Source organism: Phasianus colchicus, chromosome 28 (genome assembly GCF_987193195.1).
Source record: "Phasianus colchicus chromosome 28, bPhaCol1.hap1.1, whole genome shotgun sequence".
Classification (NCBI taxonomy): Eukaryota; Metazoa; Chordata; class Aves; order Galliformes; family Phasianidae; genus Phasianus; species Phasianus colchicus.
The window spans coordinates 3,060,147-3,075,717 of NC_143463.1; the positions used below are offsets into that span (position 1 = coordinate 3,060,147).

General features: G+C 42.6%; 1 protein-coding gene across 2 annotated transcripts; it reads left to right on the top strand.

Annotated features, from left to right (window-relative positions):
- Positions 1-583: 583 nt before the first annotated feature.
- On the top strand, positions 584-15,407 carry CHAF1A (chromatin assembly factor 1 subunit A). Of its 2 annotated transcripts, none has more exons than XM_031604250.2 (15): positions 584-917; positions 1,024-1,074; positions 1,290-2,110; positions 4,450-4,506; positions 6,186-6,427; positions 6,989-7,049; positions 7,569-7,637; positions 8,035-8,258; positions 8,765-8,933; positions 9,134-9,214; positions 9,302-9,391; positions 9,620-9,881; positions 10,495-10,982; positions 13,159-13,252; positions 14,653-15,407. In XM_031604250.2, exons 2-15 carry the CDS (start codon positions 1,026-1,028, stop codon positions 14,748-14,750), a joined length of 2,805 nt encoding a protein of 934 aa, XP_031460110.2. In that variant the 5' UTR covers positions 584-917; positions 1,024-1,025; the 3' UTR covers positions 14,751-15,407. The 2 variants fall into 2 exon arrangements, with proteins under 2 accessions (XP_031460110.2, XP_031460109.2); XM_031604249.2 differs by having other exon boundaries at positions 584-759.
- Positions 15,408-15,571: the final 164 nt, after the last annotated feature.

Sequence of the window (15,571 nt, forward strand, 5' to 3'; positions counted from 1 at the left end):
TAGCTGGAGGCGGCTCGTAAAGAGGGGGAGCGGCTTGGTACGCGGGTAGGTAGTGACAGGACGAGAGGGGATGGTTTTTGAACTAAAAGGGGGGATTTTAAGGAAAAGAGGAGGCGGCACTGCAGCTGCTGGAATGACGCTCCCGCTCCCAGAATCCCACGCGCCGCAGGCGGACTACAACTCCCAGCAGCCTTCGCGCCAAAGCCACCTACTGACCGGGCCTCTCGTTGGCCACACGGCCGCCATTTCGCGCACTGTCTCGGTCCATTCAATGACCTAATGTACTGGCGGCCCCGCCCCTCTGCCCACCACTGCAGAAGGATTGCCGTGATCCCCACAGAGCCGCGCCGCCCTCACTCCTGCCCGACAGCAACACGGCCTCAGGCCCAGGGGTGAGGGACCTTCTGCGCTCCTCCTGCCTCCTCATCTTTATCCAATCAGCGCTTCCAGCGAGCGAGAGTGACAATCGCGGTCGCCAATCAACTCTCCTCCTCGCTCTGACCAATGCGGATGTAGAGGCGGGGCCGGCGTCGAGCCTCCCGCAGAGGCTCCTCGCGAGACGCGGGCGGAGGCAGGGCGGGCGGAAGAGCGAGTCACGTGGGCGCTCTCCCCCAATCAGCGCGGACAGGCGCGGGGTCGTCCCGGCTCCCGCCAAATACGAGCGGGAGGCGCAGGGCCGGAACCGGACGGAGCGGGTTGGAGCGGGCCGGGTCCGCTCGGGTCGGCTGCCGCTGGAGCCGTGGCGCCTCGCCATGGCAGGTAGGGGAAGGCCTGGAGGCATCGCGAGGCTTCCGGGCTTCCGGGGGCGCGAGGCCTTCCTGAGGTAACAAAGGAGGCCCGAGAGCGGAGGTGCCGTTTCGGTGTAGGCCCCGAGCGGCGCCGTTTCCTCAGGCGTTGGGTTTCCCTCAGCTCTGGAGGTCAGTCTGAGCCCGGCTGTGCCTGTTGGGTGCTGCTCGGGGCCGGTGGCGGGGCTGCAGCGTGGCCCGGCCATTCACGGGGCTCTTTTTTGTTTCCCTTTTGTAGCCATGGAGTGCAGAGACAAAGCGGTCGTTCCCCCGCGGAGACTCGTGCAAGGTAAGGCTGTGGGAGAGCCTCTGTCACCTCTTGTAAAGCCCTAATGCCTTCTAAAACCACCAGGCCCGGGAGTATTTGCAGCAATGAGCTGCCTGCAGCTGTAATCTGGTTTAATTCTCCTGTTTAACAGCAAAATGAATGCGTTAAGTTTTATTTCCTCTACCCTGCTGATTTGTTTGCTGTGACTGAAATAGCCAAATATTGTTTGTTTGCAGCTCGGTTGCCTTTCAAGCGCCTGAATCCTGTACCAAAGGAGAAATATGATGCAGAAGCAGAAAGCAAGAAAGGAAAGAGTTCTAAGAGTGGTTTGGGCCAAAGTAAGGATTCCTCCACAGCCACGTCGTGTGCATCCACGGACAATATGGAGAATGACTGCCAGCTGAATTCAGATGTGACTTTTGTTCCAAAACTTGTTAATGGGAAGGGTCCATTAGACCACTTTATACAAAAGAGCACAAAAGATAACAGAGATGAAATCATCATCGTTATTGACTCGGTAGATGAATCTAATCAAAGGCTTGGTGATGATGTAGACCGTGTTAATTTTGATTCAAAAGCATCTTCTGCAGCTCTGACTAATGGTGTGCTAGGGAAAGGTACGAACAAGCTGAGTTGCCTGAATTCCACCCAGAACAGCCAAACTGATGATTCGATGGAGACTGACGTGCGGTGTGAAGCTGTTGCAAATAAGGGTGAAGATTTGGTAGATGGAATCCAGTCTTGTTCTGGGTTGACAGAGTGTAACAACTTGGAAAACACGAAGGTTAATCAGGGTGAACTGAAGGACGTCATATTTGAGGGGAAGATGCCTGTAGTGCTTCTTGAAGATATTATGGCTGCTAAATCTCCCCAGGTCACTTCTCTGGATGGAAGTGTCACATCAGAAAATGAGACCATAGAATTGTCCCATGAAGGAGACTCTGTACTTACTAATTCCTCATTAAGCTCCCTCTCTGTGAGCTCCCCTGAAGCACAGCCTGTTGCAGAAACCAAGAGAAATACTAGTCCTTTAGCTGTCTCAACGCCTGTTAGGAAGGTTGGTCTCTTTTCTTGGTTGTTTAAGAGTTATTACGTTGTAGATGGATTGTTTGTTGTGAAAAGGATAAATAAGTTATTCACGAAGATTGTGGGACCATATGGAAGGTGTTGTCCATCTATTAATAATGTAACTGAATGATTACCCTCTTGAATCCTCCTTTAAATTGTATAGCTAGACTATTTAAGTCTTAGTTTTGAGTTGCTACGTTTGAATAGTATGAGTGCAGCTTTAAGTTCCTATTACAGGTTCTTTTATTATAGTGATTGTGAAGTGTATGCCTTGGGGGTGTACACCTTAGTAACTGGGATAAGGACAGAGCTCAAAAAGAGTTCTGTTCAGCAGATAGTGTTTTATAACCTCCATTCTGTTCTCTCTGTTGCTGCTGTAGGTCTTTTTGTGAGCTGTCTTACTTCCAGCACCAGCTCTGAGATCTTGAATCTGGGCTGTTAAAAACCCTTTCAGTGAAAATATAGGACATTAGTAGAAGTGCAGTTTTCCCTCTGAAGACAGAGGACAAGCCAAATGAGTCTCAAAAGGAATGAAGTGTGTAAGGCTTGTGCTGTCAGCCATCTTGTGTGCCCTGTCCAGCATGAGGGTACTTAGGGGATAATTCACTGTGTGTTCCTGTGACCGTGAGATGCTGCTTAGGGCTGGAGGGGATGGGATATTTGGGATTCCCAGCCCTGTGTGTGCTGGGAATGGGATCTGGTTTAGCTTCTGGGCACTGCCTGTCCTTTAACAAGAGATCCCTGTGACTTGTGATTTCTGGTGCTGTGCTGAAGGGGAGGCTTTTAAAACCAACAGTAACTGTGCAAGTGGCTGAAATGGTTGTGACTTGAGTGGTTGGAAAGTGCTTGGTCTCCCTGAGGAACAGATCAGTGGAGGTATAAAGAGAGGATGCTCTGGTTGGAAGCACAACACTCAGTGGTGAAACCTGTACAGCAAAGAAGTCCTGGGGATCATGTTGGATGCTGTAGCCAAGTCTTGTCCAAAGTTCAACTGAGCTCTTTGCTGTGTTTGCTTGCATTTAACTGCATTATTGAAGGAGAAAAGGAGGAAGGTTTTCACAGGTGTGCAGATGCTGTGCTGCATGAGCTGGAGTTGAAGTTCTCATTGTGGTCTGCCATTTTTCTTCTGTTTGAATTTTCTTGGGAGTAGCTACCTGGTTCTGAGTTCTGTTAAAACTTCTGGCTGTTAAAACTTGTGATATCACTTTACAATACACACACAGACTCAAGTAGGCATGAAATATTTCTAGTACAACAGAACAGAAGAGAGCACTTGACGTGAAGAATATATTGCTTCCAAAGTCAACAAGTTATTGGTTTTGTCAACCTTGCTCATACCAGACATCGTTCATTCTATTTGCTAGAGTGGGATGTCTGTTGATCTGCACCATTGTCTGTGCTAGAATGTCTGCTTTCTAAAGCAGAAACACTTCAATGAAGTAAAGCTCCGAGTTTAAAGTGTTCTTATTTTGCATCATGTGAGTACAGAATCACCTGATGCATCTTTACACTCTGAACTTCTGTGTCTGAGTATAGAAAATAAAGCAGACCAAATGCTTTAATCACAGAGATAAATGCTCTGCCTTTGCCTGAGAATGGCAGGAGGAAGAATTGGGTACAAGAAACCAAGCCAAAGTGTGCTGAAATATTGACACATTAGCTTCTGAGCAGTCTATGAGTGCTACTCTTTAGATACAGAGTACCTTTGTACCTCCTTTCTTCCTTGGGAATAATGGCTTTAACTGAATGGAGGGTGTGACCTATAGGGCTGATGTACTGATAATAAAGGAAGAACAAGAGGGCTATGATCATCAGTAGGAACAGCATGGAAATACTGATGATAGCCCTTGTACTTGGGAAGCTGTAGCTAAATAATCTGGCATAAAAAAAGTGGTAGCATTAAAAAAAAAAGTTTATATGGCAGAGTTGCTTCCTTTGAGTTAATGTTATGCTCTCTGTTGTGCTCTTGTGATTTGTAGCAGCTGTACCTCCTGTTTGTTTTTGTACTCGTGGTGTTACATTGCAAATGATATTTTAGGACTGAGTAACTAGAAGGGTTTGTTTATGCAAAGTCTAGTAATAGGAGGACTTAATGTAAACTGAAATAATTAGATGTATTCAGGCTTATGTATAAATAATTGAGATCGGACCTAGGAATAGAGTTCAAGCATATCTAGTGCTGAAGGTATGCTTATGTTGCTGAATATACTAATCTGAAGAAAAAGTTAATGTAATTTAAATGGAGCTTGCTGTTCTTTTTAGTAGTTTTAGTGTCTCATGAAAAAGGAATGATACAAATCTATAAAACTTCCTTTTGTGTGATTTCAGGTATCTCAGAAACTCCACAAAAGTTCTGCAGAGAAGGAGAAGCTGAGATTGCAAAGAGTAAGGCTTTTTCACTGACATAGAAAGTTAACCTGCTGTGCTTTTGCATTGAATAGTAAGCAAAGCCCTGTGCATTTCATCTCAGTCTACTTATAGCATCTCTTTCCCTGGCTTTCCTCACTGATGAATATGGAAGAGTCTTAATGCATGTGGTTAAAGCACTCAGTTTGTTCCAAAATCTCCTTAATGCATACCTAATGAAGTGTGGGTGGCCTGCACTGCATTTCTGTGCACTTCAGTAAGATATTAAGAGACTGTAAATGTTGCTGACTGCTCATCAAAGTGCTTTTGGGAGTGTTTTCAAACCTTTCCTTATAGAGTGGAAGCCTACAGAGTAGATAGTCACAAGTGAGATCATCAAGAGGCTTCTGTTTAGGGTTCCTGCCTTACTGTTCTCACCCTTCTCCCTTTAAAACACCATAAGTAGCATCTGTTCTTCAGCAAGTGAGGCAAGAGGACCAATAGTTTCATGGAATTTGGACATTGAATCATTGGACATCACTGTTGGAAATGCTTATGGCTACAGTATCCACTCCAATGCTGCTGGTCAGAGCATCCAAACAAAACAGCGGTGTAATTTTGCTGTCCATCCTGTTTTCAGTCATGCAGTGCTAAATACAGAGGAGGCTGATGGATCACATGGAGTTCTCAAGCACTCACTGTTGATGAGTGGGCTCTGCATGCTGAAAAGCTGGCTGTTATTTTAACAGCAGTTGGGAAGGGCTGTGCTTGTGAATCCTTGCTGTGTTTTGTAGTAACTAATTTATAAATGAGTTGGTTGCATTTTTTTATATAAGCTATAAGTGACTGAGTGTACTCCCTGAGATGCTTGCTTTTCACAGTGCCCCATGTAAAGTTCCAGACTGTTGTTTTTTTTTTCTATAATTCACTTACAATGTTTATTTATGTAAATAGTTACATTTGAGAGAGATAAGAATATGGAAGCTTTGTGTTGAAAGCTAAATCAACCCACCACCCCTGCTGTTTGCTTCATACCTCTTCCTAAAGCTACCCAGTAGATCTTTACTGAGTTCCATGACTCAGTTCTGACAGTGTTGCTTTTTACCATTGGCACAGTTTTAGCATTATTTGTACACTGTGGTGCTGTTCAGTAATTTTTCATCCTGCCAAGAAGACTTAGATGTGAAATAAACAAAAAGAAATTGGAAATGTACCAGAAGGATGTTTATATATCTGAGTTCAGACATATCCTAGTTTTCTTGTGGAGTTACCAATGTCTACAGTGTAGGGAAATTATTTTCCTTAAATTTGTTGTTTTAATTAGTAAGCACACCGTGTTCTCATTTATGTCAGTAGACCCATAATGAGAATTTTAGTTGCTCTGAGATGAAATAATATGAAAAACAACGCTTTCACTCTTGTCACCTTCCCTCATTATTCTCATGTTACCCTTTAAATAAGCACAGGCTGCCTTGCCTTGTCTGATTATCTGAAAAGAAATTAACTAATAAAATGCCACACAAGGCAGTTTAGCTAGCTGAGGCTGCATACAGGATGCAGTTCCTAACTGCAGCTATAGGAGCTGCAACCTTGCAGGTCTTTGTGGATGGGTCAAGAATCTCAGTTGGAGAAGTTATGTCCTTATTTTACTCAAGTGTGTATGCCAGCAGCTGCTTCTGTGCACAAAGACACTTTCTTAATGGGTTTTCTTGAACTAGGATCAGGAGCGTGCTGACAAGCTGCAGAAGTTACAAGCAGAAAGGGAGGAAAAAGGAAGGCTGAAAGAAGAGGCAAAAGCTGCAAAGGAGCGAGCCAAGGAAGAGGCGAAGAAGAAGAAAGAGGAAGAGAAAGAACTGAAAGAGAAGGAAAGAAGGGAAAAGAAAGAAAAAGAAGAAAAGGAAAAAGCTGAGAAGTTGAGAGTGAAGGAGGAGAAACGCAAGGAGAGACAGGAAGCCTTGGAGTAAGTGGCTTGGCTTCTAAAGGTCATGAGGAATGAAGTGTGATGATGTGATAACCTTTGCAGACCCACTGTTTCTGTCTATTTTAGAGGGCAGGACAGCATGTGCCTGTTTGTCACTGAATATATTCAAAGTGGTTGAAAGACTGTCAGATCTTAATCTCAGCACTGTTTTTTGCCTGGTGGCTGACCTGGGTTTCTGATCTGAAATGACTGAAAAGAGCTGTCGTGAACCACTGAGTTTTCCCTTCCTGACCAGTCTTGCTATTAGCTTTGCATTTGCTGGTACTGCTGTCCTCTGTTGAGGAAGTCAGTTGTATTGTGATAACTCATCAAATACCTTTTCTTGGTACTGAGGAAAATTTGAAACAGCCTATATACTTTGTTCAATATTTGGTTTAGAAGGAATGAAGAGAGTCTTCTATGCACTTACTTAGTCAAGTGCCATGCTTGTTTAACAAATAATCTTAGTGCATAGTGTGGTTTTAATTAAGCCTTCTCACCTGCCACAGTCCAAGCAAATACTTTGATTTGTGACCAGTGAAATGAACTTTTATATTTAAGGGCAAAACTTGAGGAGAAGAGAAAGAAAGAAGAGGAGAAACGGTTAAAAGAGGAGGAAAAGGTAAATGCTTTCTCTAAGCTCTTCTGTTCTTGTGAAATGCTGTGAATGGGCTCCCTGGCACCCTGCTGAGTGCTGCTGAGCTATTAGCTGTGGAGCTGCTGCTTAACCCTCCCTGAAGTTCTCTCAGTGTACAATGGTACACTGCCTTGCTGCCCCTGCAGCATCTGCTGCTGGGGAATGAGCATGTCCCTTTGAAACAGAGTCAGTCCAATGGGATCAGGTAGTGCCATTCCACCAGTTAGATCTTGCAGTTTTCTTGTCTTGTTTAGATGCTGCTGTCTCTGTTCTATCTGTTAAATTCCTTCTGCATTTGTTGTCTTAGTAATTACATTGGAATCTGTGTAGGTGTGTTAGAGAAGACAATTACTTTTTTTTTTATTGCATCACAGGAGCTGATAAACAACTGAACTTTGTTTTATGCGTCATTAGTTTTGAAGTTGGGTCATGCTTGAGTTCACTTTAAATGATGAGGCCTTGTCATACCTTTAATTACAATTTGCACTTTCATTCTGACCTTAGCGTATTAATGCTCAGAAAGCAGAAATTACAAGATTCTTCCAGAAACCAAAGACTCCGCAAGCCCCAAAGGTGAGCTATTGCTATGCCTGCATTTTGTTGGGTTTTCATTAGTCATCTCCTTACAAACACACTGGTTTCCTTCTCACCTATCCCTCAGAGCTCCTTAGGTGTACAAGGCATCAGTACTTAATTCCTCATTTTTAAAACATTGAAGGGTTTAAAAAAAAGTCTGTGACCAGAGTAAAAATGACAGAAGTCTGTAGTTGCTTGAGTAAAATCTCATCTTTGTCTCCTGCTGTCTTGGGTGTACAGACCTTTAGAGGATCTGTTGGAGTCTCTGAGACTTATTATAAATCCTCATTCAAATATCAGTAACTTTTTTTTCTTAGGTTTGTGTGTTATGCATATGCTGGCACTGTACTTTCTCAGGTATTCAGGCCCTAACAATCCTCACTTACCATTTCAGATTCTTGCTGGCTCTTGTGGGAAGTTTGCTCCTTTTGAAATTAAAGAGAACATGGTCTTAGCTCCCCTCTGTCGTATTGCCCTTTATCCAGACTTCTTAGAACAGCTGGATCGGCTCCTGCGTGCACAGAATAGTGAAGTTTCTTTCTTGAGAGATCTCAAGTGTCGTAAGCCACGTAAAACTGGACCTACTTTTGTCAATAGCAGTACTGACACAGTGAACAGGTTAGTCTGTGTCTCGGGGCTTTTCTCCACTTGATTTTGTGATGAACAGGGGAATGGTTTCGAGGAAGCTGTAATCTAATACTATGGGTAGTAGAAAGGTGCAGCTTTTCTTTTGATACTTGTCTGACAGTCTTCTCAGAGGGAGAGTACGCTACGATACAGATTTCCTTCATTCTATAATGTTTCTTAAATCCTTATTTGCAGGAAGTCTTTATTTTAGGCAGCTCTGTTTCAACACTGGAAACTACTTGCCTTTGAATAGTGTTTATCTTTTGATAGATGTCAATTGTACTTCTTGAAACTAAGGCAGGGCTGCTGCTGCCCACAGTATTGTTAAGAGGGCAATAGCTTATAGGAAACTCCTGTTCTTGCAACTGAATTGTTTCTTCAAATAAACTCAAGTTCTGTGTTGATACCATGACTGGACTGAAATTTTGTAGAAGATATTATCCTGAGCAGCAGGTGAGTGTTCTGTAGGTTCTGAAGATAGTCTTTTGTTTTAACAGTGATGTGGTAGTGGTGGATAACTGCAAAACAGATGCTGTTCCTGAAAGGGGGAAATTTGGTAGAATGAAACTTCTGCAGTTCTGTGAAAATCACCGTCCTGCATACTGGGGCACATGGAACAAGAAAACCACTGTGATCCGTCCCAGGAATCCTTGGTCAAAGGACAGTGTAAGTAACTTACAGGCAAGGTAGTTGGATTCTTTTTCTTAATGATCTCAAAGTGAATATATGGTGTTCAGGTTTACCTGTTCTTTGGGATTTCTGATCCACTGTGCTCATTCTTGCTACTGAGTTATGAAGCACTAGGGTGGACTCTGGCATCGTGCTTTCAGACTAACAGAAGTGGAAAATTGGCATTTCTTCTCTAGAAATTACTGGACTATGAAGTAGATAGTGATGAAGAGTGGGAAGAGGAGGAACCTGGCGAAAGCCTTTCCCATAGTGAAGGGGTAAGGATTCTATGTGGTGAAAGACAACTTTTAAAAACAACTGCATCTAGCCGTGCCAGATTTCTAAAAAGCTGAGTTTATTTTTAGGATGATGAAGAGGAAGGAGAGGATGAAGATGATGACGATGGGTTTTTTGTACCCCATGGGTACCTATCTGAAGATGAAGGAGTGACAGAAGTAAGTGAACCAGGTGTCACTGGATATCCATCTTTGCTTCCTGTGTATTGAGTACTCAGTATTGACACATGAAGTCATGTAATCCTGGCAGTAACTCGTATTTGCTTAGTGCAGGAGAGAACTTGTGTAACTCAGGGAACACAATAAGAAGGTGGCTTTTTTTTTTTTTTAAAGAACATTGTTCATCTGGAATGGTTGTAACAAGTTTTTTCACCTGTGGCTTTTTAGGAGTGTGATCCAGAGAATCAGAAGGTTCGTCAAAAGCTGAAAGCAAAGGAGTGGGATGAACTGATGGCCAAGGGGAAGAGACTCCACGTTCTGCAGCCTGTGAAAATTGGCTGCATCTGGGAAAGTGCACAAAATGACAGTGGCACAAATGCAGACCTGAAGGTTCTCCAGCAGTTCACAGCGTGCATCCTGGATTCATCTGTTGCTGAAGAAGAACAGCAGATACAGAAATGTAGCAAAAAAAGAGCAAAAGATCAGCAGAGTAAGACGTGAAGGGCTAAATAATTGTATATGTGCACTGTTGTACTCCAGCTTTGAGATAATAGATTTTCTTAAATCGAGTTAAAGCATCAGAATGGTCTGCTTATTACTGTCTGAAATTCAAGTAATCCTTATGAGATCTCCTGGGATTCAGTTTTCTGCCATTGCACATCTGTATGGCCTTGATTGCTGTCTCTAAAAGCTCTTGCTTCAGGTAATCCAGGAAACAATGCCAACAAGACTTCATTCAGAAGGCTCAGATTTAGGACTATTTACTGGAAGTGCTTGAGCCAACTTAGCTGTGTGTTGCTCAGAGGGAGAGGATGTATTTTGTTTGTAATTTCAGTATTGAGTACATCCTGTGCATGATTAATGCAAAGGTATGAGTAATGCCCAAAAAGACTAGAATAGAGGTTGAAATTCTCACTTCACATTCCTATTGTGCTTGACTTGTCTATATAAAGCTTAGACACAGGGCTGCAACAGAAGCTAAAATTAATCTTATTTGTCTTCTTTCCTGGGGTGAATATACTGATATTATGTCAGCCAGGCTTTTCTTGACCTTTAAATAGTTCTTTTCTGCAACCTTTATGCAACACCTCTCTTCTCTGCAGTCCTTGGCCAGCTTCTACCACTGCTCCATGGCAACGTGAATGGGAGCAAAGTGATCATCCAGGAGTTCCAGGAGTGCTGCCGGCAAGGACTGTTCAGTGATGTGACTGCAGCTGCTGACTGTGGAGACACGAGCCCTGTGAGCCCCAACACATCCCGACCACAGACACCAGTTGGTGAGGACAGTGGTGTCCCTTCCAAAGCCAGGCTAAAGAGAATCATTTCTGAGAACTCTGTGTATGAGAAGAGACCTGAATATCGGATGTGTTGGTACGTCCACTCAGAGGTGCTGAAGAGTTTTGATCAAGAGCACCTCCCTGTCCCTTGCCAATGGAACTACATCACCCAAGTTCCTTCTTCAGGAAAGGAGGACAGTGGTGGTGTGCCAGGTGTGGCACCTGTGCAGAGCACCCCTGTGTCAGTAAAGAGGAAGTCCACTGGAAGTATGTGCATCACTAAATTCATGAAGAGGCCTAGGGATGCTGAGCAGGTGAGCTTTCACAGCACTCTCCCCCATTTATGAACAGCAGGAATGTAGCTGTGTATCTTCAGTAGGCAAGTATCATGGCATTCCTCCCAGACTGACCTAAATCTGCCATCAGCAGTCACAATATTAAGCTACCAAAACTATTTGTCATACAAAAAGATCTTTTTGGTGGGGAAGGAATAAAATTTCCCAGCTCTGAAGGGACGGATTTCTTTTCCTCTAACTTGGATTGTTTCACTTGAAACATTAATCTCCTGCTGTTCTTCCATTTTCTGCTATTTGGCAGTGATTGCTTCCAAGCTGTGAATAGTTTTGTGTGTCTGCTTGTCCTTGGTTTTCCAGCTGTATGCAATTTGTGTGCAAATTTGTGTGTATGGCTGCCAGATGTATAGCCTGGGCTGGTGACTTGCATCAGATGCACATATACTGGTTAAATGTGGTTTCTAAGTGCTGCAACTCAACTCTTAATAGTCTGCAAAGTCTCAGGCTCATAACTATCATAAAGTTGAATTTCAAGAGCTGTTTTTAAAAAAAATAAAAATCACAGGAGCAAAGGAGATTCTTGGAGAAGTTACTATTCCAGCTCTAATCTGTGCTCTTCCTGTTATGGTTACCCTGAAAAGCAGAGGCAAACAAGTAGTATTAAGAGCTTAATTATCCAAAAGTATGGTTGAAAAGCATGTGATCAGTGCTTTAGCTATGTGATGCTCTGTCCATGTTCATAAGACAGTAAGGCTTTAGGTCCTGAAGCTGTGTGCTTTCAAACCTATAGACAGGAGTGGTTTGCACTCGTCAGTGGATTTATTACTCTCCTGTGTGTAAGGGGGAGGAAGGAAGCTTTGCTCAAGGCTTTTTGTGCTTTTCTTTCCAAGTTTACTCTCTACTTCTTCAGCTTTTGTACTGAAGATCTGTAATGAAGTACAAATATTGATAGGGATCAGAAAGCTGAAAAATTGTTCAGTCCCTAAACTGTCTGCTTGTTTTTTTCTTACATGCAAACAAAAGCAGAAATTAAAAAATAGGAAAAAAAAAACTACAAAGCTCTGCTTATATTCCAGTAGTTGGGCAGACATAGTGAAACTAACTCTTTTAGTAGAATTACACCATTGGCCTGAATTCTTCTAAGCTTTCGAGAACATCTTAGTTGTCCTCATGAGCTGTGATGTAGCACAGCTCAGAACAAAGGTGTCAGGTTCCTGAAAGCCTTTCATGCCTGTCATCTAAATCAGCAGCATTTGGGTTTTGAGATCCCATCCTTCCAGCTGTGCAAGGCTGTGGAGCTTGTGGAGAAATTAGAGAACCTGACAGCCTTGACCTGCTGATTATTCTCCTACATGGCCCTGCCACAAAGCTCGTGCCAGGACTCTTCTATAATAAAGGTGCTCTTACATAAGCTGCAGAGGGAGAACCTGGTACTGAAATACCTCAGCATGTGTAGGAGGGGATAAAGTATCTGACAACTGCAACTTTAATGAAAGCTGTAAATATAAAACTTCTTGTCTTGGAACAGTTTGTATAGGCAGGGACCGACTTCTGAGACTTCAGTTTCACAATTCCAGCTGAAGAAAGTAAGGGGGAAAAAGAACTTGGAGCTATTTAATTCAGAACAGCTTCAGTTTGCATCACTCCTTGCGTTTGTTTCCTTTCCTGATTCAACATGAGTGGATTTGCAGCTCTCAGGGCAGCAAATAGTGTCACCAAGGAAAGAACTGTCATCCCTCTCTGAACAGAAGTTTATTGACAAAGATGAGTCAGGGGAGAACAAGTTCAAACTTGACAAGCTGAAGCTTCTGAAGACAAAAAGCAACAAGAACTGAAAAGAGGGGGAAGATTTTCCTTAAATATATATAATAATAAAAAAGACTAAACTGAGTCAGGCTCCAATTGAGGCTTGAACTGACTTCTAGGTGTGTAATTGTGTTGTGAAACATGTGAGCACGAGCACTTGGCATGCTTCCTGCTGCAAGAAAAGGCCATTGTAGACCAGGCCTTTTACCAGAAGTCAGTGTCTGCTGTTCCCTGCAAACATCTATGCCTGCCTGTCTGGTCTGTGATTTGAGCACTAATTGTGAGATGTGTCTGTTGCAGTCGTTAGCATTGGCTGTGCAAGATCTTGCACCTTAACACTGTCACCTTGCAGATATCTTGTAACTTTTCTTTTCTTCCTCTTCCCCTTAAGGCTGAAGCAATGGAGATGGATGGCTTTCAGGCAGACACTGAGGAAGATGAGGATGACGACGACTGCATGATTGTGGATGTACAGCCATGCAAAGGTGGGGAAAAAATACTTGATAGCAGGCTCTTGGCAGACAATTGCTAGCAGATGGGGGAGTAGAAACTGTAGCTAAACCTGTCACTGTTTTTCTGCTGCAGTTTTACCAAGCTTTGTGCTCTTTTTCAATAGATGTTTTATTTAAGATATTTTTCTGCTTTTATGACTTATTCTAGATGCTTCTTTGCTTTTAATGATCTTTGCTATTCTGCTCTTGCCCTTCTTTTCCCTCCTCCCTCCAAGTGAGTAAGCAGAGCAAAGTGTTTGTGAACAACATTTGTCTGCCAGCATTACAGTTTGTTTCTGATAAGAAAAGTGAACGCTTGGGCTGCTATCAGCAGATCCACTTAATATTAGTAAATCTTGCTGAGAAGGGTTCATCTCAGGGGCTTGCATACTTCTGTTCAGAGCTTTCTCAGAACTAACAAGGGCTGGAGCTTAGCTTTGCTGCCTTCTTGAAGTCTTAAGTGCATGCTGAAGCATCCATTCTGAAGGAAATAGCACCAGATAACCAAGCTCTCAGCTGTGTGACAGATGGATGCTTTGATCAACATTCTACAGCTATGTGCTAGAATCTAAGCAGTTGTTTATATTTGTGTCCCAGTTATCTCTTGGAAAAAGGGTTTTCAAAAGCTCTATAGCTATAAGTGTAGCCTTTCAGGCTAAGATTCTGAAACAGGCAAATGAGGAAAGGAAAAGCTCCTTTCATCTCAGTGAGGTTTTAACTACACATACTTGATTGTACAGATCAATGATTTAACACAAACCATATGCAGCTACATCCTCTAAACTGCTTTTAAAACCTCCAAGCTTCACAGCTCTCACAATAGCTCTTTCACAATGCTACTGCATAACCTGAATTAAGTGGCTTTTTTTTATTATTATTACTAGGCAGCTCCTTTAATTGCTAGATGAGGGCTTCTGCATGTTCCCAAAATATTAAATTCTGCAGAGGTTTGATCCATTCTAGACACATCTTGGTTCTCTTTCTACCTGAGCTGGTGTTGCATTCCTCTTCTCACCTTCCATAAGTGACAGCACAGATGTTTGGCAAGAAGCTTTGCATGTAATCTTAAGCTGCTTTTGCTTATTACATGACTGCAGCAGGATGAAAGCCTTACTTCAGGTTCATAAGCTCTTGTTCTGAGGATGAGAGTGCTGTTTGGTAGCAGCTCTGCCCAGTTCTAAAGCATTAACAAGACCTGATTCGTAATTAGAATTACTTTTACTCTGTATTAGTGTAACCCAGTGCTAAAATCCAGTGTTAATACCAAATGGTGTTGAAAAGGAGACTTGTGACTGGATGACTTGATGCAAATATGGCAGTAGTCAAATTTGACTGGTTTAATGAAGGCACTTTAAAAACAACAAAACCACAAGAAAACATTTTCTACTTTACAGATTCAACACTGACAGTCACTGAAACAGCTCCAGAATCCAGTGGTACAACTGCTGCTCACCAGGATGCCAACGTGGTCAGCCCATCTAATACAGTTTGAGACTTAAATGCCTACTAACTTCTCTTGTATGTATGTAGAATTATTTAGAAAATTTAAAACCCTGTGTATCTTTGAACAAGATACCTGAAAGTATTCCATATTTCTTGTAAAGAGAAGACAGCACTTTGTTCTGCTTCGGACCAGATGGAAGCTTAAATCTTTAGTTTTTAGCTTAAAAAATATTGCATATTAATCTGTCCTTAATAAAGCATTATTGAAATTTTGATACTTCTTTGTAATGGAAGGTATCTATGTTAGTGGAGGGTTTTTAAATAAGCTTATTGTGATGCTTCTTGAGACTTACTCTGTTCATAATGTTGTATAGCATGCCCTTGGGTATGAATGATGTACAATTACATTTGATTTTATGCTATCTATATTATCCTGTTTGTGACTTTACTTGCTACGGGGAACAGCTCCACAGCTATGCCTTTGGAACAGGGAGTACTTGCAAGCTGTTCTATTTTGTGATAGTCTGATATTAATTACAGGCTAGTGACAATGAGAGACTATTGGTCTCCTATATACAGTGCTGCAATAGAAAAGGTGTGTGTAAAAAAGCTGATGGCTATCCCCCAGGTGAGCTTTAAGCATGTGGAGTGGAACTAGCATCACACTTGTTAATGTATATAACAAGCTTGCTGTGGTTTTTAACTTTTTATAAGGCTTCTCAGCTGCTGAGGAATGAATTCCCTGGACTACTGGCTGGAACCTGGAGTTTAATCTCTCATCAGAGGGAAAATGCAGCATAAGTAGCTCTTGTTTGTTTCCCAGGCTGGCTCTTCTGTCTGCAGCTGCCTTAGGAAGATGAGGACTAATGC